Consider the following 24,424-nt stretch of genomic DNA (forward strand, 5'->3'; position numbering starts at 1 on the left):
GTCGCACACTCCAGTGTTGTGCTGTGTTGCAGTGTGATGTGCCACACTCTGTGCTGTGTTGTGTTGTGTTGCAGTGTGATGTGCCACACACTCTCCAGTGCTGTGCTGTGTTGTGCTGTAGCGTAACATGCTGCACTCTCCAGTGCTGTGCTGGCCTGTACGCAGTGCCTGGAATCACTCCATGGAGCATGTCCTGGCTCCTGTCCCCTCAGCTCCACCCTGGGCCCATTGGGTTTGCTGACTCTTTGTATTGCTTTGGTAGGACAGGGCCCTGGACAAGGCTGGCAGGGTTGGGGCAAACAGAGGCTGGAAACGTTCACTTACCAACCTTAACTCAGCCCTTTTCCCACCCCAGAGAGAGACCCCCACGTTGTTACTTTACCAACGCATTTTTGTTCGTGTGAATAACAACAGCCTGATCTGGGGCAGTGACACGACCCCTCACTCTTCCCCAGGGTATCGGGAAGGGGCCTCCTTAGGTGCGGGGCTCGGGGGCTGTTTTCCATGTGTTCATGGCGGATGTGGAGAAGTTCAACTGGCCAATCTGGAGCATTGGCATAGGAGCTATTGCATCAGTGAATGAGGCTATCAGAGTCCTGGACCAGGATGATGGCGGAGGGGCTGTAATCACGGGCTGGGTTTGCCGCTTTGTCTTTGTGAGCCATCGATCAATGGGAAGCGGACGTGGTGCCTGGGGCAAAAGGCCAGAGAGAAGAATGGGGTTCTGTTTTTCTTTGAGGATTTCCAGACTCCTGCTAGTTCTAGTTACAACCTGCTGAGGCCTTGTCTTCACTGCAGAATTAACCTGAGTGTCGGCCCTGTCCCGTCTCCCGTCCACACACACACCCTTCACTTGAGCGTGTTGCACCTTTGAGGCTGTTTACACTGTGCCACAGTGCGGCCCACGGGGGATGTGAACTGCCATGTGCACCAGAGCGTTGCACCTGAACTGTCCTGTGTGGATGCTGCTGGCACAAACTAAAAGGTATCTAGTTCACCTTAGCGAACAGGACTGTGCTAACGGAGCTAGGTCCCTTTTCGTTCATGCAGCAGTGTCCACACGGGGCAGCTAGACTGCACCATTTTGGGGTGCTCTGCAATTCCCGTGGCCTGCACTGTGGTGCAGGGTAGACAAGCCAGACCTCGAGTTGGCTGCCCTGGCTGGGGGTGCAGGCTAATGCTCGTTGGCTGCTGACCCAATCGCTCTGTGCAGCTCAGTGTCATTTCACAGTGTGGCTGCTCTCACTGGAGCTGGGCTAACTCGAATGCAGATAACTCAAGTAAACCCTGCAGTGAAGACAAAGCCAGGCTGCTCAGCTGTCAGATGCTTGTTTGTTAAGTTTCACTCCAAGTCTCCAGTGTGCTGAAGATGGAATCCCTACAATTCGGGGTAGCCAGAGGCAGGGTTATGAACTCTGCAGGAGTCCTGCACCCACTGGCTACGTCGACTGCACTTGACACTGATTGCAGCACAGAGCTGGCGTTAATCTAGCCTGGGTAACAATAGCAGTGAAGGTGCGCTGGCATGGATCCTGCGCAGGCTAGCAAGCTGATGAGCTTGTACGGGGGCAGCTAACCTGCACCTCTTCACTGCTACCTAGGTAGGTAGATGAAAGCTAGCAGGGGATGGCTCCCTGTTTTACAGTCACCCCGTAAACTGCTGGGTAGACCTAGCCATTCTCTGGTCCTGCACAGTGCTAGGGTCGGAAAGCGGTCCTACCAGGCTGACACATGGCCTTTCTGAATGCCATGCTGGGCACACCGCTAACATGTCTGTCACATGGTGTCTGTGGGGTTGATGCACAAGATGCCTCAATGTAGCTGTCTAATTTTGGAGGTGATTTTTATAGTAAGCAGAAGTTCATTTTTCCAGAGCGAGTGACTAACTTTTCAATTATGCACCAGCATATTTCAATATCCCCTTTGACCTCATTTTCCTTGAGGCCTAATGAATGCAACACACAAGGAGTTCCTCTCTTTTCCAGGCAGGTCTGAGCTCTGGGACAGCAATAGAAAGTTAGGAGACTTTTCCAGAAGTGAGTGCATTTTGGAAGTTGCAGGTCTCCTAAATGGCAGGTCCAATCCACCTTCAACCTTGTAAGATGCAAAGAGGTTCTCCTCTAGCAGGAGACTAGAGATACACAATTTCTGCCAGGAAGGAGGTTTGTTTTTGCTGGAGTTAGAGGCAGTAGGAAGCGTGAACTATGGGCTTATTGTTTCAAATCCATGAAACTATCCCAATGTCATTTCATCCCTGCTAACCATGTGCTCACGTGATGCGCTGCAGAAGGAGCCAGTGTGACAGGATCCAGACAGCATATTATGGGGTTTGGCAGAGCGGAGCCGAGAGTTCTCAGCTCTAAGTGGCTCTGCACTTCCGGGGACCAGCATGTCCTGCAGCCTGGGAAAGCAGGGCCCGTGCGGCTGCTTCCAGCATCTGGGGGTGACAGGACCAGGGCCATTTCAATGGGCTTGGTGTCTGGTTTAAAGGAAAGAGATTGAGCCGAAGTGGTTGGTGGCAGAGGCCTTGCGGTCCGGGGGAGGCTCACATGGATTTAGGGTCAGATTCTGAAACATTTCAAGTGACATTTCTAAGGGCTTGGTTCAGATCTGAAAGATCTTTGCTTGTGAAACGTGCTCACACCATGTGTGTCATATTGCTCTCGAGCAGCTCCTCCACATACAGGATAACAGCCTACTACTACTGCTACTCTAGTACTCCTTTGACTTTAGTAGCCGAGGTCTCTGCTATGGATCTGAAGGTCCTGGGTTCAAACGCCACTGCTGAAACACGGGGCGGGGGAGTGTTGTAGTAGTAAAGCCCAGGGGTCATTCCTAGCCCTTGTGCAGCATGTCGCTGCGTGAGCAATGCAGGATGCAGTGTGCGGAGGGGTCCCCTGCCAAGCAGCGTGACACTGCGTGAGCCGTTGGCCTGCCACTCCCTCATGTTTGCAGTGCAGTGCATCTCTCATGTACGCGGGTGTAACGTCAGTGGGATTACCCTGGTGTGAGCCCAGTGGGAATCAGGCCCATGCTCTCTCTCAGCCGTGGTTGGCGTTTGTGTCTGTAATGTACTGTGGTTCATCACTAGAATGGGAACCAAGGCTTGTGTCCAGTTAGAGCAGAGCGGTGGGTTTATTTTTGTGTTCTTGCAGAGCTCCTGACAAGATTGGTTTTCCTGCTCTGCATATCTCCGCCGCGGCTGTGATTGGCCGTGGTAGGTCAGTGTCGGCAGATCCTGCTCCGTGGCTGGGCGCAAAGCAAGGATGCACGCCAGCAGGGATAACCAATCGCCAGGCTCCCACCTACAGCCCCAGTCCCACGTGTCCGTGGCGCTCGGGCAGATCTGCCAGACGCCCCAGTGTCCTGACAGAGTCCAGGCCTCCCATAGCAGGCAAGGCATGAGCAAGGGCCAGGGCTGAGCCCGGGGCCTGCCCCCAATGTCATCCTGCATGTCACGCTCTGGTGGGTCATGCGAGGGGCAAGTACGGTGTCTGGGGCAGGGGCAGCATCATTCCAGAGCTCCAGCCCTCCCCCAGCAGGGTCTGAGCCCTTTCCACATTCAAACGAGTCTCTGCTACAAAGCTTCTGGTTCCCTCCTGCCCTCCCACCCTTCCCCACACAGACACACGGGATCCCTCCCTCTGGGGGATTGGGCCCTTCAGCCCATTGGCTGGGCCCCACTGCTGCACCCTGTGGGGCTTCCGCGTGGGTGGCACCGTGGCTTGCGCTGGGACGTCCTTGGGCTGGGGAGAGGGACTAGGGCTCAGGACCAGGGAAGGCAGAAGAATGGGGTAGTCTGGGTGGAAGGAGAGAGAGGGGAGGAGGACAAGAGAGGGAGGTGGCAAAGCAGGAGACCTGGTAAGTTTGGAGGAGCCCTGGACCAGGCGGTCCTGCACCCCGCACCTTGGTCTGACCCCCAGGTCTACGCTGGTGAAGCTCTCGTCAGCTGTATTCAGAGCAGGGCTGATGGCTGAGTCTGGGGGGATCACTGGTTGGGGCAGCCACCCAAGGAGCAGTGTGCAAGGAAGATACGGGAGAGCCCCAAGGCATCTCTCCGGTCAGGCTGTCACATTGCGGCCGCAGTGTTGGCTAGATGCCAGCAGGACATCTTGTGCTGCCCCTCTGTCTAGGGCCTCTACTAGGCACAGCAAACAAGTCTCCGAGAAGGAGGCTTGAGCAGGGATTATTACTACAGAGTTCTTGGAGCCCAAACCTTTGTTTTCTGCCAGGACCTGGCCCCTGCTGCTGGCTCTGGCTGATTTCTGGAACCCCCTCCAAAAAAAGCAACCTGCAATGTGCTCTCGTTAGGGAGGAGAAAAGACAGGGTAGGAGATTAGCCAGAGGCCCCATGTGCTAGCTCCTGGTGCCAGGGACAGGAAGGAAGCTGGGACGGGTGTGTTGGCAGGGAGGGGAGCTTGGCTAATCGATGCAAGAATGCACTTTCCAGCCCCGATGTCACAGAACGCTGCAGGAAACGCTTGTGTGTTGCTCATTTTTTTGCTCTTTGTTGTTTGTCAGTCAGCAGTCACCTCTTTAAACTGTTTTTCATCCAGTCAGGGAGCAGAAGCTGGAACCGAAGGGACTAAACACATGCCGTTAATAACCGTGTCCAGCTGCAGTGGACAGTTTGTGAGCTTCCCAGAACCTGAGATCTGCTCCCAGGAACTCTGGCGAATCTTCACAAACAGGGAACACGCCCACGGAAATGAGGGTGGGTTTGCCAACAGTTTGCAAACAGCAAAAAGGCTCAGGGAAAGGGGGATTTGTCAGAAGCACTCAAGGGATTTAGGAGCACAAATCCCAGCGGCTTTAAATGGGGCTTGTGCACCTAAATCCCATAGCCCTGCAAAGTTCCCCCCTAAATTCATAATCCGCTTTATTCACACCAGATAATTCAACCAACTGCAGTTATGACCGTTCTGTTGAGGGGGGATGAAGTGCATGTTCACATTCACACCTCTGCCCCCGTCCGAGGGCTGGTATCAGTGAATGGCTGACATACGGGTTCGTACTAACCTCTGCCCCTCTGTCCCGCAGTGGGATTCGATCAATGAAATGGATGAATTTTTCAGCCCTATCCACACCTACCAGGTCTGTAATGTCATGACCCCGAACCAGAACAACTGGCTGCGCAGCAATTGGGTCCAGCGGGATGGTGCCCGTCGGGTTTATGCTGAGCTCAAGTTCACCCTGCGGGACTGTAACAGTATGCCAGGGGTGCTGGGCACCTGCAAGGAGACGTTCAATCTCTACTACCTGGAGTCCGACCGGGACCTGGGCACCAGCACCCGGGAGAGCCACTTCGTGAAGATCGATACCATAGCAGCCGACGAGAGCTTCACCGGCGTAGACCTGGGGGTCAGGCGGCTCAAGCTCAACACCGAGGTGCGGGGCGTGGGACCCCTGAGCAAACGGGGCTTTTACCTGGCTTTCCAGGACATCGGGGCCTGCATTGCCATCGTCTCCGTCCGGGTCTACTACAAGAAGTGCCCCGCGCTGGTCAGGAACCTGGCCTCCTTCTCCCAGGTGGTGACCGGGGCGGACTCCTCCTCTTTGGTGGAGGTGCGGGGCGAGTGTGTGAGGCACTCTGAGGAGAGAGACACCCCCAAAATGTACTGCAGTGCGGAGGGGGAATGGCTGGTGCCCATTGGGAAATGTGTGTGCAGCGCCGGCTACCAAGAGCAGAGGGATTCCTGTGTGGGTAAGTCTCTCTTTACCTACGGGTTAGCTCTCGAAGGGGGCAAAGATACCAACAGGTCAGAATGGGCCTTAGAATATAGGGGTTGCACAATGAGCTCTCGCAGCAGAAATGGTCCCGTGAACATTCTTATCAATTCCAGTGGGTAAGGGGGGGATTTTATTTTGGTCTTTTATTAAGAAGTCGACATTCCCCAGCAGTGGGGTGACCAGACAGCAAATGTGAAAAATTGGGACAGGGGGTGGAGGGCAATAGGAGCCTATATAAGAAACAGCCTCAAATATCAGGACTGTCCCTATAAAATCAGGACATCTGGTTACCCTACCCTGGAGCATTTGCAATCCAGACATTGCAGCACTGTGCTAGGGCACAGGAGCCCGACAGTGACATTGGCTGGAAACTGACCAGACAGAAGTGAAACGTTCTGGTCTGTATTCCTCTCCGAGCCAAGGAAAACCCTGAAAGTGAACCAGCCGTGTGAAAGGCTGTGTGTGTGAGTGGGTCGGAAAGCCGGGGGGGGGGGGTGTTATCCCCATCAGTGTTATTGGTGACACAAGCAAGGAAACCTGCTTTGTGGAAAGCTACTACTTTACGCCAGGCGTGTCCCTCCAGCGGCTGAGAACTGCTCGGTGCACTCGCTGGTAGCAGCTCACAGCCAGAGAGAAGAGCCCCCCCTCCTGCACACCTAAGCGCTGCGTTTCTCACTTCTCTTTGGCAGGGAGTTGACAGCAAAGTGAACAAAAAGAGAGATGCTGAGATGTATAAAACAAGGTTATCGCCTTAATCCCATCACCAACAAGAGCTGCCACTGCAGCCCCCAGGGGTGTAGAGGAGACTTCCCTAAGAGCCCCCCCTCCCCTGGAAGGGGTTCAGGCTGCCAACTGTATAAACTGTGATAAGGAGCCCTGGTGAGCTGGCAGTAGCCGTGTAGCTGGCTGTGCGGCTGGCATGGGGCTGCGTGTGTACAGAACTCCACGCGCTGGGCTCCCTGGGAGACCCCTCTCTGCAGGTTTGTTTGCTTTTGGTTCCTTCATGCGAGGTTTTTAGAGGAGCAGAGCTTTGACTCGGCAAACAGGGACGCTGGGCTTTGTTTGAATTTAGGGGCCAGGCAAATGGTGTCGTTCATCTTACAAGACTTGATGCAGGGTTAGAACTTTCAAAGTCACATTGGAAAAGACCCAGGCTCTGTTGAGACCATTATCTGTCCCGGGGAGCCCAGAGTTCTGCGGAGTTGGGAGAACAGGCAGAATAAGAGCTAATTTCCTAAATTCAACCTCTCCTGGTGTCTTTGATTTTAGTAAAAACAACAAGGAGTCCTTGTGGCACCTTAGAGACTAACACATTTATTTGGGCATAAGCTTTTGTGGGTAAAAACCCATTTCATTGGATGCATGGAGTGAAAAATACAGTAGCAGGTATAAATACACAGCACGTGAAAAGATGGGAGTTGCCTTACCAAGTGGGGGGTCAGTGATAACAAGCCAATTCAATTACGGTGGAAGTGGGCTATTCTCAACAGGTGACAAGAAGGGGTGAATACCAAGGTAGGAAAAATCACTTTTGTAGTGCTAATGAGGCCAATGCAATCAGGTGGCCCATTTCAAAGAGTTGACAAGAAGGGGTGAGTAGCAGCAGGGGGAAATTAGTTTTTGTAGTGACCCATCCACTCCCAGTCTTTATTCAGGCCTAATTTGATGGTGTCCAATTTGCAAATTAATTCCAGTTTTGCAGTTTCTCGTTGGAGTCTGTTTTTGCAGTTTGTTTGTGTTATCCTGGGATACATGCGATCGTTGGCTTAACCCTTCCGTGGGTGTCTCAGGGCAGTTATTGCTGCTAGCGAAGGATTTCTGGTGCCACGGCATGTGCAAAGGGGTGGGAGGGTAAGGCTGAAGGTCACTTTTGGCTAGGCAATTTGTAACTAACCCTGCTGTTCTTATTGGAAGTCCATTGTGCAGATCCAGTGTCAGATCCTCCACCCCAGGTGCCGGGCCCTGAGACAGACCTCTGCCAGGCAATAGCAGTAACAAATCTGTATTTATCTTGGCAAAGCAAAGAGATTAGAGCCTCCCTTTCCCCCTAAATCTGTGGTGCTGTGGGCTGCTCTTCTGTGCAGCTGCCTTGTGGCTCTCCTCGACTACACACATGGCGTGACTGGAGTAGCCCCCCGGGGCTGTACAGCTGAACCCGAGTAGTGGCTGGTCCATGCTTCCTGCAGCAAGCCTAGAGGAAAGCTGTGATTGTGTCTGCAAAGTTCCTTGCCTCCTCGTGTCTGCCATGTACCCTGCTGTGCTGTGTGGTGAGCTGCCACACGTATGCTGTGTGTTTGAGCGGATACAGCTGTGATGGGATCCCCGGGGTACAACCTGGGACTGGGGTACTGCTGTGCCCCCTTAGCTCTCCAGCCTGGGCCGTCTCTCTCAATGCTTTGCTAGTGACAGCCAACAAACCCCTCCAGGCGCTGTGATCACTCAGCACAACAGCGTGTGGAGCCCCACACCCAGCTCGATCCCATGACCGCTCCCTGAGCCACTCACAAATCACACAGGGAAAGGCACCGGCCAGTTTCCCTGGCTCCTCAGCCTGGCACCCCAGACCAGTGTACGTTTATTACCCAGTCCGCCCCTCCCTCAATGTGGAGAGGACACGCACCCGCCTTGGTCACTGAGCAGAGATTTCCCAAGCACTTCCACCAAAACACCCTGTTTTGGGTAAAATATAAAACAGGTTTAGCAACTACAGAAAGATGGATTTGAGAGAGTATAAGTGGGAGGCATAGAAGGTCAGAGCTAGTTACCATAGAAAGTCAAAGGTAAGTGCACAGTCCAAGTCTTAAACCTCGTTACACGGGACAGTATTTAGATCAAGCAGTTTGCTCACCCCCTGGATGTTACAGTTCTTAATACGCTGGCTTCTCCCTTGAGCCTGGACCAGTCTCCTCAGTTGAAGTCTTTGTCTTCCCAGTGTTCTTGTTGCTTCCAGCGTAGGTGGGGGAGGAGCTAGGCAAAGGCATGATGCCACTGTCCTTCATTTTATACCCTCAGACCATGTGCCTGGAAAATCCTAGCACAGACGTGCCCTGGGGGGCTTTGCTGAATCGCAGGGTTGAGAAATCCCCCCGGTGGTCTTGTGCAGCTGAGTCATTGAGCTGAGCAGACCCCATTGTGTGGTGCTTGCCCCAGTGTCATTGAATTGCAAACCCCTCGATTACACCTCCCTGATTGATGGCCGCTTGACACCCTCCTGGGAGTGGTTCACCTCCTAGCAGTAGAGACTCTCAAACTTACAGCATATGTCAGTAACAACCATACAGCAAAACCTCATAACTGAGTACACACTGGTGCTATACAGATTCGGACAGAGCAGTGGGTTTCAGCAGATCATGACCTTTCATATGATATCTTACCTGGCCTGCTCTGTATGAAATGCATCATAATTATGTGACTGGGGTGAATGTGGGGGCTCCAGGGTGCTGCTTGGAGGTACAGAGTGCCACAACAGTGTATGCAGATGCCAGCATTGGTGTCTGCACTAGCTAACAGTAGTTCACTCTGCGGCTAGGTGTAATTCTTGGTGCCAGCCTCAGCAAGACTCGCTCTCCCTTGGCTGATTCCCAGGGAGAAATCCATTAGAAGAACAGATGGCCTCCTGGACCCCCCGTCCCCTCCTCCATGGTGTCAGTGTAGCACTGCAGTGGAGACACTTGCTGCAGCTACGGAAGGGGGCTTTCTGGGGTGGTAAGAATCCATCCCCACAAGAGGCAGTAACTGGGCTGATGGCAGAATTCTTCCATTGACCGAGGTGTGTCCACACCAGGGCTTAGGTCTGTTGTACTACATCTCCCAGGGGTGTGAATCTACGTGTAGACTGGGTCTCGGAACACTGTTAATTAGAGCCGACGCGGTTTCTAGCTTCGTGTGCCAAGGTTATAAACATGTCACATCTGTAGATGTCAGAGCCGGGTATTAGTTCTGCACTGTCTTTATGGCTCCCTTCGTGCCCCCCGGAGAGCTCAAAGGGAAAGGGAATCTCTTTCTTGCAGGCTGCTCTCATGAATAGGAATTGACAGCACTCTCCACTTCTCCTACCCCGGGCTGTCTCTGCCTCGCTGCAGGTGCAGAGGTAGATGAGCTGTTCTTTAGGAAAAGCTGACCCCTTTTTCAGTTAGCAGATCGGTCGTGAGCCCATTAAGTTCTTCCAAGCAGGGAGTGTCTGTTTAGTCTGTGCGGCAGAGTTATATACAAAACGAGAATGATCCCAATGTCATTTTTATTCGCTAAACATCGTGGACGGATTCTGTTCAGCCTGTGAGCTGTTTGCGCTGATTAGTCGCTCGTGGCTGCCTGGAGCAGGCTGACACGCTTTAACCAGGGCAATACTGAATCGTGATGAACATGCTGCAGAATGAATCGTTCTTTGCTGAAATGCATTACAGGTTGGGGCTTCAAAAGCCCTGTGCCAGGCTTTCTGCTGGGCCAACTCCATTGAAGCCCCCAGAGTCTGAACCCAGGCTCTGTTCACACATATAAAGGAACAGAATTCAGTGCTTCTGTCCACAGCTCAGTTGTGCTCTTCCACTACCACCGTCCAGGGTCCGAATTCCAGCCCGACCCTGCTGGCCAGGGAGGAAGTTCTGCTGTTGGACGTTTCTCTCTTAGGCACTGACCCATCATCATCCTGAATGTTAATTAGTGTTAGCACCAGCGCCCACTGCATGCTGGGCACTTTCCAAACACCGACGTGCGATGCTCCGAGAAACCCACAGTCTGACGACAGACGTTTGAGGAAAGGGAATGGGAGTCAGAATAGGCCAACTGGATGCAATGTGTACACAAGCAACAGAGTCCTGTGGCACCTTATAGACCAGGGGTAGGCAACCTATGGCACGGGTGCCGAAGGCGGCACGCGAGCTGATTTTCAGTGGCACTCACACTGCCCGGGTCCTGGCCACTGCTCCGGGGGGGGGGCTCTGCATTTTATTTAATTTTAAATGAAGCTTCTTAAACATTTTAAAAACCTTATTTACTTTACATACAACAATAGTGTAGTTATGTATTATAGACTTATAGACAGAGACCTTCTAAGAACGTTAAAATGTATTACTGGCACATGAAACCTTAAATTAGAGTGAATGAATGAAGACTCAGCACAGCACTTCTGAAAGGTTGCCAACCCCTGTTATAGACTAACAGACATATTGGAGCATAAGCTTTCGTGGGTGAATACCCACTTTGTCAGATGCATGTCGCTTTTTACAGATCCAGACTAACACGGCTACCCCTCTGATACTTGAATGTACGCACAGTTGGCTGGATTCTCTGGCGGCGGCACACTACAGAGCAGGGGGGCTGGAACTAGGGGCGCTGGTTTAAAGTGGTTTCCATCGTATGCAGGGTTTACAGTTTTGTTCAATGACTCTCAGCCCCTCGCTGTACAAATGCCCCTGCTGCGGAGGGATAACGAGGAAGGGCTGGGGGACCAGCCCAGAGTGGTGGTAGCGTGTGCGATGGGCCAGAGAGGGAGCCAAGCTGGAGCACTGGCGGAGTGGAAGGGGCGGGGAGGAGACAACGCTAAGGGAGGATGGCGGTGGAGGTCAGAGCAGTGCTCAGCCTCGAAGTGGCAGGTGGGGCGCCATGGAGGGGAGGGACCAGATCACATCGCCCTGCTGGGGGAATCCGCTCCACGAGACACTGGCAGAGGGGCTGGGGCTGGAGGCTGCAGGCCTCACCTCTGGCTCTTGCCGAACACCCCGTTGGTGTCAGACAAGGCTCTGGCTCTGAATTATTTTCAACACGAAGGAGAAGTGGGGTGGGACAGTTGCACTAAAAACTGGCTCCCTCCCTAGGGCCGAACCCGGGGAGAGCAGGAGCTGCAGCCTCAGGGCCCGGTGGGAGGGGAAGAACATAGCACCCTGCTGGCATGGATCAGGCCCCCGCTGCCGGCCGTGGTAAAGCTCCCATTGACTTCAGTGGGGCAGGGCGGGTATGCAGCAGCAAGAGGCATTCGGTGATTCCCTCCAATGAGAGGGCAGATGTGGGTCTTGGCGGCTGTCAGCAGTGTACAGAGGTGCCTGCAGCAAACAGGCCAGATTGACATGAATGACTCGAGAGACAGAAGGCCAAGTCTGGGCTGAGGCCCAGGCTAAAGGGACCCCAAAAGGTGACTGCGGAGGGTCGGAGGGAATGGTGCGTATGAAGTAGCAAGCTGGGTGCCCATCTGCCTCATCCCACACCTGGGCTTGGGGTTCATCGGTCCCCAGCTCCGCTGCTCCAGCCTCCCATCCCCCAGTCCTGACAGGCTCAGGAATCTTTGGCCATGATCCGTTTTCTGGACCTGGCTTCCGTCACTCTGGCAGGTACTTAGAAGAATGGGGGTGGGGGGAAGCACTCCACTCTTCAAACAGCTTTAGCTTTGACAAATAAGGCGTCCGCCTGTGAAAGGCAAAAAGGAAATTAATCCGGAATCACATTTTAAATACTGCTGTAAAGGCAAAGGATCTCGTCTTTCATTTCTTCTCCCAGCCAAAACAGAATTTCCCTGATATTTATAGAAAGATGATTAGGCCTCTGCAGAGTGATTTATATCATCTCGGCCCAGTGGCAGAGAATGAAAAATCGCTGGGGCACCAGCCGCTGGAATCTTGCTCTTGTCCGCCTGACAATTAAAACGGCTAATTCCCAATTTCAACAGATCCACTCGGGTTATAAATCTTTCCAGAAAGGCCCTTTTCACTATGAAAAATGAACTCTGCACGTATCCAGCATGCGAATCTTAGATCCAAAGATCTGTATCTGTTTGCTTGTGTGTGTAAATATAGTCCCTGAATACACCCTCCCCCAGGCTGACACTGGTAATGGGGTGATTGACTGGCTGAGTCAGTTATTGCCTGTGTTCTTGTTGCACTAATATTGGGATTTGCTGCACGTTTGTTACAGCGTTTCCTTATCAGAGTGCCCCCTTGTGGCCCCATGTGCTGCAGCAGCCCCTCAATCCCGGATTCCCATTTGATCTTCCGCTGCTCCGCCCCCCCCGCCCTCACCTTCTAGGTTGCAGAGACTCAGCCCTCAGGTGAGGTCAGTGACAGGTCTGCCCTCCAGGTGCATTCAAAGTGCACAAGTCTGAAGCAACATAAACAAATTCTTCCCTTACCCCCAAGGAATCTACTAGGCTCCTGCTTTCCTCGCCCCCAGCCCTCTCCCACGTCAGAGCCCCACAGTTGCTCTGTGCTTGCTCTCCTCCAGCTGAGCAGGGATCGTCTTTTTAAGCCCCTCCCTGGAAGCCTTTTCCTGTTCCAGGTGTCTTAATTTGGGCTAATTGGGCCTTCAGTAGCCCATTAACCTCTTCCTGCCTTGCACAGCGGCTTGTGGGCCCCATGATGCGTTCTGTTGAAGATGGGGGTGGTGGGAAGTAGCACTGAACTTGGATCTTTCCATCAGACGTCTCCCAAAGGTGATCAGTGTGTCTTGCAGATTTCAGCTAGCCGAGTAGCCGTGACAGTTGCACTCCTGCAGTCTGGTTCCCATGCTCATTGTAAGCTGCCACCATCTCCTTGGTTAGAACCATGCTGGGGCTAAACCAGATGGGGAGAGGGCACAAGACAGTTTCTATTTGTAGTGTAGATGTAGCTGTGATGGGTTCCCCCCAGGGAGCCACCTGGAACTGGGGTACCACTGAGCCCCTCGACCCACCAGCCTGGGCTCCCTCTTACCCTGTACTGCTGTGGAAAGCTGCAAAGCTCTCTTTAGCCTGCACTTTCACCAGCATACATACAGGTAGGGACACACCCCGCTGCAGTTACATGCAGGCTCTCTGACCAGCCCCTGCATAGGAAGGCTACAGCTTTATCAGCTCTTCAGACACACACACTCTCTGGAGTATAAACCCAAAATTATACCATCTTGTGCTGCACAGGGAAGCGTAAGTGCATGAAATTCGCCCCCTTCCTCAGTGTGGAGAGGAATATGCAGTGGCCTTTTGCCCCTGAGTTATGATTCCCACACACTGGTTTAGATAAAGCAAAAATAAGTTTATTAACTATAGAAGATAGATTAAGTGTTTATAAGTGACAGCAAACAGATCAAAGCAGATTATCTAGCAAATAAACAAAAAACAAACTCAACTTAATATACTACATAGATCAGATATGAACAGCAGATTCTCACCCTAAGAGATGATACAAGCAGCTGCAGATTCTTAAGGGGCCAGCTGCACTAGCTTCCAGCTTGGAATCCCCAGGTGTTCCATTCACAGGCTAAAAGTCCCTTTAGCTTGGGACCAGCACTTAGAATCATAGAATATCAGGGTTGGAAGGGACCTCAGGAGGTCATCTAGTCCCACCCCCTGCTCAAAGCAAGACCAATTCCCAACTAAATCATCCCAGCCAGGGCTTTGTCAAGCCTGACCTTAAAAACCTCTAAGGAAGGAGATTCCACCACCTCCCTAGGTAACCCATTCCAGTGTTTCACCACTCTCTGAGTGAAAACGTTTTTCCTAATATCCAACCTAAACCTCCCCCACTGCAACCTGAGACCATTACTCCTTGTTCTGTCATTGGGTGCCACTGAGAACAGTCTAGATCCATCCTCTTTGGAACCCCCTTTCAGGTAGTTGAAAGCAGCTATCAAATCCCCCCTCCTTAAATAAAAAATAAAATAAATAATTGGAGATATACCAATCTCTTAGAACTGGAAGGGACCTTGAAAGGTCATTGAGTCCAGCCCCCTGCCTTCACTAGCAGGACCAATTTTTGCCCTAGATCCCTAAGTGGCCCCCCTCAAGGATTGAGCTCACAATGCTGGGTTTAGCAGGCCAATGCTCAAACCACTGAGCTATCCCTCCCCCCTCCTTCTTTTCTTCTGCAGACTAAACAATCCCAGTTCCCTCAGCCTCTCCTCGTAAGTCATGTACTCCAGCCCCCTAATCATTTTTGTTGCCCTCTGCTGGACTCTTTCCAATTTTTCCACATCCTTCTTGTAGTGTAGGGCCCAAAATTGGACACAGTACTCCAGCTGAGGCCTCACCAATGTCGAATAGAGGGGAATGGTCACATCCCTCAATCTGCTGGCAATGCCCCTACTTATACAGCCCAAAATGCCATTAGCCTTCTTGGCAACAAGGGCACACTGCTGACTCATATCCAGCTTCTCATCCACTGTAACCCCTAGGTCCTTTTTTGCAGAACTGCTTCCTAGCCATTCAGTCCCTAGTCTGTAGCAGTGCATGGGATTCTTCCATCCTAAGTGCAGGACTCTGCACTTGTCCTTATTGAACCTCATCAGGTTTCTTTTGGCCCAGTCCTCTAATTTGTCTAGGTCCCTCTGTATCCTATCCCTACCCTCCAGCGTATCTACCACTCCTCCCAGTTTAGTGTCATCTGCAAACTTGCTGAGGGTGCAGTCCATGTCATCCTCCAGATCATTAATGAAGATATTGAACAAAACTGGCCCCAGGACCGACCCTTGGGGCACTCCGCTTGAAACCGGCTGCTAACTAGACATGGAGCCATTGATCACTACCCGTTGAGCCCAACGATCTAGCCAGCTTTCTATCCACCTTATAGTCCAATCATCCAGCCCATACTTCTTTAACTTGCTGGCAAGAATACTGTGGGAGACTGTATCAAAAGCTTTGCTAAAGTCAAGGAATAACACATCCACTGCTTTCCCCTCATCCACAGACCCAGTTATCTCCTCATAGAAGGCAAGTAGGTTAGTCAGGCATGACTTGCCCTTGGTGAATCTATGCTGACTGTTCCTGATCACTTTCCTCTCCTCTAAGTGCTACAGAATTGATTCCTTGAGGACCTGCTCCATGATTTTTCCAGGGACTGAGGTGAGGCTGACTGGCCTGTAGTTCCCCGGATCCTCCTCCTTCCCTTTTTTAAAGATGGGCACTACAGTAGCCTTTTTCTAGTCATCCAGGACCTCCCCCATTCGCCATGAGTTTTCAAAGATAATGGCCAATGGCTCTGCAATCAGATCCGCCAACTCCTTTAGCACCCTAGGATGCAGCGCATCCGGCCCCATGGACTTGTGCTCATAAGAACATAAGAACGGCCGTACCGGGTCAGACCAAAGGTCCATCTAGCCCAGTATCCTGTCTGCCGACAGCAACCAATGCCAGGTGCCCCGGAGGGAGTGAACCTAACAGGCAACGATCAAGTGATCTCTCTCCTGCCATCCATCTCCATCCTCTGATGAACAGAGGCTAGGGACACCATTCTTACCCATCATAGCTAACAGCCATTTATGGACTTAGCCACCATGAATTTATCCAGTCCCCTTTTAAACATTGTTATAGTCCTAGCCTTCACAACCTCCTCAGATAAGGAGTTCCACAAGTTGACTGTGCGCTGCGTGAAGAAGAACTTCCTTTTATTTGTTTTAAACCTGCTTCCTATTAATTTCATTTGGTGACCCCTAGTTCTTGTATTATGGGAATAAGTAAATACCTTTTCCTTATCCACTTTCTCAACATCACTCATGATTTTATTTACCTCTATCATATCCCCCCTTAGTCTTCTCTTTTCCAAGCTGAAGAGTCCTAGCCTCTTTAATCTTTCCTCGTATGGGACCCTCTCCAAACCCCTAATCATTTTAGTTGCCCTTTTCTGAACCTTTTCTAGTGCTAGAATATCTTTTTTGAGGTGGGGAGACCACATCTGTACACAGTATTCGAGATGTGGGCGTACCATAGATTTATATAAGGGCAATAATATATTCTCAGTCTTATTCTCTACCCCCTTTTTAATGATTCCTAACATCCTGTTTGCTTTTTTGATCGCCTCTGCACACTGCGTGGACATCTTCAGAGAACTATCCACGATAACTCCAAGATCTTTTTCCTGACTCGTTGTAGCTAAACTAGCCCCCATCATGTTGTATGTATAGTTGGGGTTATTTTTTCCAATGTGCATTACTTTACATTTATCCACATTACATTTCATTTGCCATTTTGTTGCCCAGTCACTTAGTTTTGTGAGATCTTTTTGAAGTTCTTCACAATCTGCTTTGGTCTTAACTATCTTGAGTAGTTTAGTATCATCTGCAAACTTTGCCTTCTCACTGTTTACCCCTTTCTCCAGATCATTTATGAATAAATTGAATAGGATTGGTCCTAGGACTGACCCTTGGGGAACACCACGAGTTACCTCTCTCCATTCTGAGAATTTACCATTAATTCCTACCCTTTGTTCCCTGTCTTTTAACCAGTTCTCAATCCATGAAAGGACCTTCCCTTTTATCCCATGACAGCTTAATTTACGTAAGAGCCTTTGGTGAGGGACCTTGTCAAAGGCTTTCTGGAAATCTAAGTACACTATGTCCACTGGATCCCCCTTGTCCACATGTTTATTGACCCCTTCAAAGAACTCTAATAGATTAGTAAGACACGATTTCCCTTTACAGAAACCACGTTGACTATTGCTCAACTGTTTATGTTTTTCTATGTGTGTGACAATTTTATTCTTAACTATTGTTTCAAATAATTTGCCCAGTATCGACGTTAGACTTACTGATCTGTAATTGCCGGGATCACCCCTAGAGCCCTTTTTAAATATTGGCGTTACATTAGCTAACTTCCAGTCATAGAATCATAGAATCTCAGGGTTGGAAGGGACCTCAGGAGGTCATCTAGTCCAACCCCCTGCTCAAAGCAGGACCAAACCCAACTAAATCATCCCAGCCAGGGCTTTGTCAAGCCTGACCTTAAAAACCTCTAAGGAAGGAGATTCCACCACCTCCCTAGGTAACCCATTCCAGTTCTTCACCACCCTACTAGTGAAAAAGTTTTTCCTAATGTCCAACCTAAACCTCCCCCTCTGCAACTTGAGACCATTACTCCTTGTTCTGTCATCTTCTACCACTGAGAACAGTCTAGATCCATCCTCTTTGGAACCCCCTTTCAGGTAGTTGAAAGCAGCTATCAAATCCCCCCTCATTCTTCTCTTCTGCAGGCTAAACAATCCCAGTTCCCTCAGCCTCTCCTCGTAAGTCATGTGCTCCAGACCCCTAATCATTTTTGTTGTCCTCCGCTGGACTCTCTCCAATTTATCCACATCCTTCTTGTAGTGTGGGGCCCAAAACTGGACACAGTACTCCAAATGAGGCCTCACCAGTGCTGAATAGAGGGGAATGATCACATCCCGCAATCTGCTGGAAATGCCCCTACTTATACAACCCAAAATGCCATTAGCCTTCTTGGCAACAAGGGCACACTGTTGACTCATATTCAGCTTTTCGTCCACCGTAACCCCTAGGTCCTTTTCTGCAGAACTGCGGTCCCTAGTCTGTGGCAGTGCATGGGATTCTTCCGTCCTAAGTGCAGGACTCTGCACTTGTCCTTGTTGAACCTCATCATATTTCTTTTGGCCCAATCCTCTAATTTGTCTAGGTCCCTCTGTATCCTATCCCTACCCTCCAGCGTATCAACCACTCCTCCCAGTTTAGTGTCATCTGCAAACTTGCTAAGGGTGCAGTCCACACCACCCTCCAGATCGTTAATGAAGATATTGAACAAAACCGGCCCCAGCACCGACCCTTGGGGCACTCCACTTGATACCGGCTGCCAACTAGACATGGAACCATTGATCACTACCCGTTGAGCCCGACCATCTAGCCAGTTTTCTATCCACCTTACTGTCCATTCATCCAGCCCAGACTTCTTTAACTTGCTGGCAAGAATACTGTGGGAGACTGTATCAAAAGCTTTGCTAAAGTCCAGAAATAGCACATCCACTGCTTTCCCCTCATCCACAGAACCTGTTATCTCATCATAGAAGGCAATTAGGTTAGTCAGGCATGACTTGCCCTTGGTGAATCCATGCTGACTGTTCCTGATCACTTTCCCCTCCTTTAAGTTGTTCAGAATTGATTCCTTGAGGACCTGTTCCATGATTTTTCCAGGGACTGAGGTGAGACTGAATGGCCTGTAGTTCCCTGAATCTTCCTTCTTCCCTTTTTTAAAGATGGGCACTACATTAGCTTTTTTCCAGTCGTCCGGGACCTCCCCCGATCGCCATGATTTTTCAAAGATAATGGCCAATGGCTCTGCAATCTCATCGGCCAACTCCTTTAGCACCCTCGGATGCAGTGCATCCGGCCCCATGGACTTGTGCTCGTCCAGCTTTTCTAAATAGTCCCGAACTACTTCTTTCTCCACAGAGAGCTGGTCACCTCTTCCCCATACCATGCTGCAGAGTGCAGCTGTCTGGGAGCTGACCTTGTCTGTGAAGACAGAGGCAAAAAAAGCATTGAGTACACTAGCTTTCTCCACATTCTCTGTCACTAGGTTCCCTCCTTCATTCAGCAAGGGGCCCACACTTTCCTTGACTTTCTTCTTATTGCTAACATACGTGAAGAAACCCTTCTTGTTACTCCTAACATCTCCGGCTAGCTGCAACTCCAAGCGTGATTTGGCCTTCCTAATTTCATTCCTGCATGCTTGAGTGATACTTTTATACTCCTCCTTGGTTATTTGTCCAATCTTCCACTTCTTGTAAGCTGTTTTTTTGTGTTTTAAGACGAGCAAGGATTTCACTGTTAAGCCAAGCTGGTCGCCTGCCATATTTACTTTTCTTCCTACACATCGGGATGGTTTGTTCCTGCAACCTCAATAAGGATTCTTTAAAATACAGCGAGCTTTCCTCGACTCCTTTCCCCGTCATGTTATTCTCCCAGGGGACCTTGCCCATCAGTTCCCTGAGGGAGTCGAAGTCTGGTTTTCTGAAGTCCAGGGTCTCTGTTCTACTGCTCTCCTTTCTTCCTTGTATCAGGATCCTGAACTCGACCATCTCATGGTCACTGCCTCCCAGGTTCCCATTCACTATTGCTTCCTCTACTATTTCTTCCCTGTTTGTGAGCAGCAGGTCAAGAAGAGCTTTTCCCCTAGTTGGTTCCTCCAGCACTTGCACCAGGAAATTGTCCCCTACACTTTCCAGAAACTTCCTGGATTGTCTGTGCACTGCTGTATTGCTCTCCCAGCAGATATCGGGGTGATTAAAGTCACCCATGAGAACCAGGGCCTGCGATCTAGCAGCTTCTGTTAGTTGCTGGAAGAAAGCCTCGTCCACCTCATCCCCCTGGTCTGGTGGTCTGTAGCAGACTCCCACCACGACATCCCCCTTGTTGTTCATACTTCTAAATTTAATCCAGAGACTCTCAGGTTTTTCTGCAGTTTCATACCAGAGCTCTGAGCAGTCATACTGCTGTCTTACATACAATGCAACTCCCCCACCTTTTCTGCCCTGCCTGTCCATCCATGACAGTGCTCCAGTCATGTGAGTTAATCCCCCACTATTATTGGGTTCTTAATTTTGATAGCCTCTCTAATTTTCCTTAGCATTTCATCATCACTATTACTGTCCTGGTCAGGTGGTCGATAATAGATCCCTAATGTTATATTTTTACTAGAGCATGAAATTTCTATCCATAGAGACTCTATGGAACATGTGGATTCGCTTAAGATTTTTACTTCATTTGAATCTACACTTTCTTTCACATATAGTGCCACTCCTCCCCCTGCCTGACCTGTTCTGTCCTTCCGATATATTTTGTACCCCAGAATGATTGTGTCCCACTGATTGCTCTCAGTCCACCAGGTTTCTGTGATGTGCTCGTCCAGTTTTTCTAAATAGTCCTGAACCACTTCTTTCTCCACAGAGGTCTGGTCACCTTCTCCCCATACTGTGCTGCCCAGTGCAGCAGTCTGGGAGCTGACCTTGTTTGTGAAGACAGAGGCAAAAAAATCATTGAGTACATGAGCTTTTTCCACATCCTCTGTCACTAGGTTGCCTCCCTCATTCAGTAAGGGGCCCACACTTTCCTTGACTTTCTTCTTGTTGCTAACATACCTGAAGAAACCCTTCTTATTACTCTTAACATCTCTTGCTAGCTGCAACTCCAAGTGTGATTTGGCCTTCCTAATTTCACTCCTGCATGCCTGAGCAATATTTTTATACTCCTCCCTGGTTATTTGTCCAATCTTCCACTTCTTGTAAGCTTCTTTTTTGCGTTTAAGATCAGCAAGGATTTCACTGTTAAGCCAAGCTGGTCGCCTGCCATATTTACTATTCTTCCTACACATCGGGATGGTTTTTTCCTGCAACCTCAATAAGGATTCTTTAAAATACAGCCAGCTCTCCTGGACTCCTGTCCCCCTCATGTTATTTTCCCAGGGGATCCTGCCCATCAGCTCCCTGAGGGAGTCAAAGTCTGCTTTTCTGAAGTCCAGGGTCCGTATTCTGCTGCTCTCCTTTCTTCCTTGTGTCAGGATCCTGAACTTGACCATCTCATGGTCACTGCCTCCCAGGTTCCCATCTACTTTTGCTTCCTCTACTAACTCTTCTCTGTTTGTGAGCAGCAGGTCAAGAAGAGCTCTGCCCCTAGTTGGTTCCCCCAGCACTTGGACCAGGAAATTGTCCCCTACACTTTCCAAAAACTTCCTGGATTGTCTGTACAGCGCTGTATTGCTCTCTCAGCAGATATCAGGGTGATTAAAGTCTCCCATGAGAACCAGGGCCTGCGATCTAGTAACTTCTGCTAGTTGCCGGAAGAAAGCCTCGTCCACCTCATCCCCCTGGTCTGGTGGTCTATAGCAGACTCCCACCACGACATCCTCCTTGTTGCTCACACTTCTAAACCTAATCCAGAGACTCTCAGGTTTTTCTGCAGTTTCATACCAGAGCTCTGAGCAGTCATACTGCTCTCTTACATACAATGCAACTCCCCCACCTTTTCTGCCCTGCCTGTCCATCCATGACAGTGCTCCAGTCATGTGAGTTATCCCACCAAGTCTCTGTTATTCCAATCACATCATAGTTCCTTGACTGTGCCAGGACTTCCAGTTCTCCCTGCTTGTTCCCCAGGCTTCTTGCATTTGTGTATAGGCACTTAAGATAACTCGCTGATTGTCCCACTTTCTCGGTCTGAGACAGGAGTCCTCCCCTCTTGCACTCTCCTGCTTGTGCTTCCTCCCGGTATCCTATTTCCCCACTTACCTCAGGGCTTTGGTCTCCTTCCCCTGGTGAACCTAGTTTAAAGCCCTCCTCACTAGGTTAGCCAGCCTGCTTGTGAAGATGCTCTTCTCTCTCTTCGTTAGGTGGAGCCCGTCTCTGCCTAGCACTCCTCCTTCTTGGAACACCATCCCATGGTTGAAGAATCCAAAGCCTTCTCTCCAACACCACCTGCATAGCCATTTGTTGACTTCCACAATTCGACGCTCCCTACCCAGGCCTTTTCCCTGCACAGGGAGGATGGACGAGAACACTACTTGCGCCTCAAACTCCTTTATCCTTCTTCCCAGAGCCATGTAGTCTGCAGTGATCCGCTCAAGGTCATTCTTGGCAGTATCATTGGTGCCCTGTGGAGAAGCAGGAAGGGGTAGCGATCCGAGGGCTTGATGAGTCTCGGCAGTCTCTCCATCACATCGTGAATCCTAGCTCCTGGCAAGCAGCAGACCTCTCGGTTTTCTCGGTTGGGGCGGCAGATAGATGACTCAGTCCCCCGAGAAGGGAGTCCCCAACCACCATCACCCTCCTCCTTCTCTTGGGAGCGGTGGTCGTGGAACCCCCATCCCTAGGACAGTGCATCTCGTGCCTTCCAATTGATGGAATCTCCTTCTGCTCCTTTCTCTCAGATGTACCATCTAGTCCACTCTCTGCATTAGTACCTGTGGAAAGAACATGAAAATGGTTGCTCATCTGTATCTCCATTGCTGGTACATGGACGCTCCTCTTTCTTCTTCTGGAGGTCACATGCTGCCAAATTTTTCACCGTCCCTCTCTCCCCTCTGCACAGCCTGCTCCAATTCTTCAGGACATTGTGCCCGTAGAAGCATATCCTGACGTCTGTCCAGGAAATCTTCATTTTCTCGTATGCAACGCAAGGTCGATACTTGTTGCTCCAGATCTCGAACCTTCTCTTCCAATATGGAGACCAGCTTGCACTTTGTACAGACAAAGTCACTTCTATCCCGTGGAAGAAAGACAAACATGGCACAACCTGTGCAGGTTACAACAGCTGAACGCTCACCTTCCATAATTTCTTACTTCTAAGAGCTTCCTCAGCGGTTGCAGCAACTCACAGAAGCCCGCGAGATGAAAGCCTCAGTGGGCTCTCCCCAGGCAAACTCCCTCTGTTAGCCTTTGCTGTTCGCCGCTCAGCTGGTTCGCTGCTGGCTGCCTTTTTATAGCAGTCAGGCCCACTCAAGGCCCACCTGGAACAAACCACTCCCAATTCACACTTTTCAAACAAACAAGCAAACAATCAAGCACACAGTCAAACTGACAAACTGTCCCCTGCAACAAACACTCAGATACTCACCAACAGAGCCCCCCTAATGCAGCACTTGGCGTACCTCCTCTCAGACAGATCCCAGGCAAACTTCCCCCAGTTCAGTCTTTGTTCCTCACGTGTTTCCAGGTGTGGTGTTGCAGGAAGAGTGAGGTCCCATCATGATGTCATTTCCCTCTTTTATATCTTCTTCCCACTTGCTGGAAAGCTCTTTTGTTGTGACCTGGGTCAAACAGTTCCCATTATGCAGTGCTGTCTCTGAGAGGTTTCTGTTGTACACCGTTCCTGGGGTAATCCTGGTGCTTGTGTGCATTTCCTCAATAAACCATGAACATTGTTTGACCTTTTTACTGTTGTACCCGAAAGGCTGCTTGAGAGTGTATTCAACCTGACAACATGTTTCAGTAACACATACATAGCCAAACTTCATAACTTCACATTTGATGATAGCACATACAAGCTAACGAGATATTAATGTCTAGCAGATCAAGACTTTTAGAATGACACCTCACAAGGCATACTTTATGCAAAACATATCCTAATTATGTGACAGTGGTGAATAAGGGGGTGCCAGGGTGTCACAATAGCCTTAAAAATATGACATAGTTTACAAAATATAATGACCCAAAGCAAACCCGAACTCTGGGGAAAACGCTTGATACTAGAAAGCACTAGCCTAGCACTTGCTGATTTCTATTTCTACATTGGTGCCTGGGAAGGCGTGGGGGCAGTGTGGGATTGTGGGAGAAGCATGTTAACTGGATCTTTTTACTCTAATAAGAACATAAGAAGTTCTTGAGAAGGACATGGAGTGGCAGCAGGAGCAGGGAGGCCTCTCTAGATTGCAGACATCCTTGCACAGAGAGGTGTTACTCCATATCTGTGAAGGTGCCAGAATCTGGCTGGAAGTTACTGGCTTCAGTATCATATTGCTGGAACTGATTTCACTTTCATCCATTCCCATGTCACTGATTCCCCATGTCCTCTGTCTAAGGGATGGGGCAGACAGGAGACAATTTATCATTGCACATACCACACTTCTGTTGCTTTTTACTATTCCCTGTTCCCAAACTAACTGGTTATGTTCTGTTTCATTTACCTTGTATTTAAGTCCACCTCCATTTCTGTTGCCTTTCTCTTGACCTCTCCATTTTCTGGTCTGATGTTTCTCAAGATGAGGAATCCGAAGCTGATCGCGATGTTCAAGGTAACATCAAACCATCCATGTCTAAAATTACCATTCCAATATATCCTCCACTCTTCTCTACCTCCTTCCCAATGCTCACATTTGATTGTCATTTTTTAGCAGACATTGTGCACGGAAGAGTCCTCTACTGAACTGGCCATGTTGACATTTGCACTAGAACTGTCTCAGGAGAGGTTACGATTAATTCATGCCATGCTACTATGACCTTGCGGTTTGAAAAGCATTCACTGC

General features: G+C 50.1%; 1 protein-coding gene across 4 annotated transcripts in view; it reads left to right on the forward strand.

Annotated features, from left to right (window-relative positions):
* EPHA8 (EPH receptor A8) overlaps positions 1 to 24,424 on the forward strand; it is a 131,719-nt gene that overhangs the window by 42,902 nt on the left and 64,393 nt on the right. For 3 of the 4 annotated variants that reach the window (XM_039509366.1, XM_039509367.1, XM_039509369.1), the window contains exon 3: positions 5,041 to 5,704. In XM_039509366.1, the coding sequence (XP_039365300.1) occupies positions 5,041 to 5,704 (664 nt within the window). Of the gene's footprint in view, positions 1 to 4,591; positions 4,715 to 5,040; positions 5,705 to 24,424 lie in introns of those variants that run through there. The other variant, XM_039509368.1, reaches the window with a different exon arrangement.

Source organism: Mauremys reevesii, linkage group 21 (genome assembly GCF_016161935.1).
Source record: "Mauremys reevesii isolate NIE-2019 linkage group 21, ASM1616193v1, whole genome shotgun sequence".
In the NCBI taxonomy this organism is placed as follows: Eukaryota; Metazoa; Chordata; order Testudines; family Geoemydidae; genus Mauremys; species Mauremys reevesii.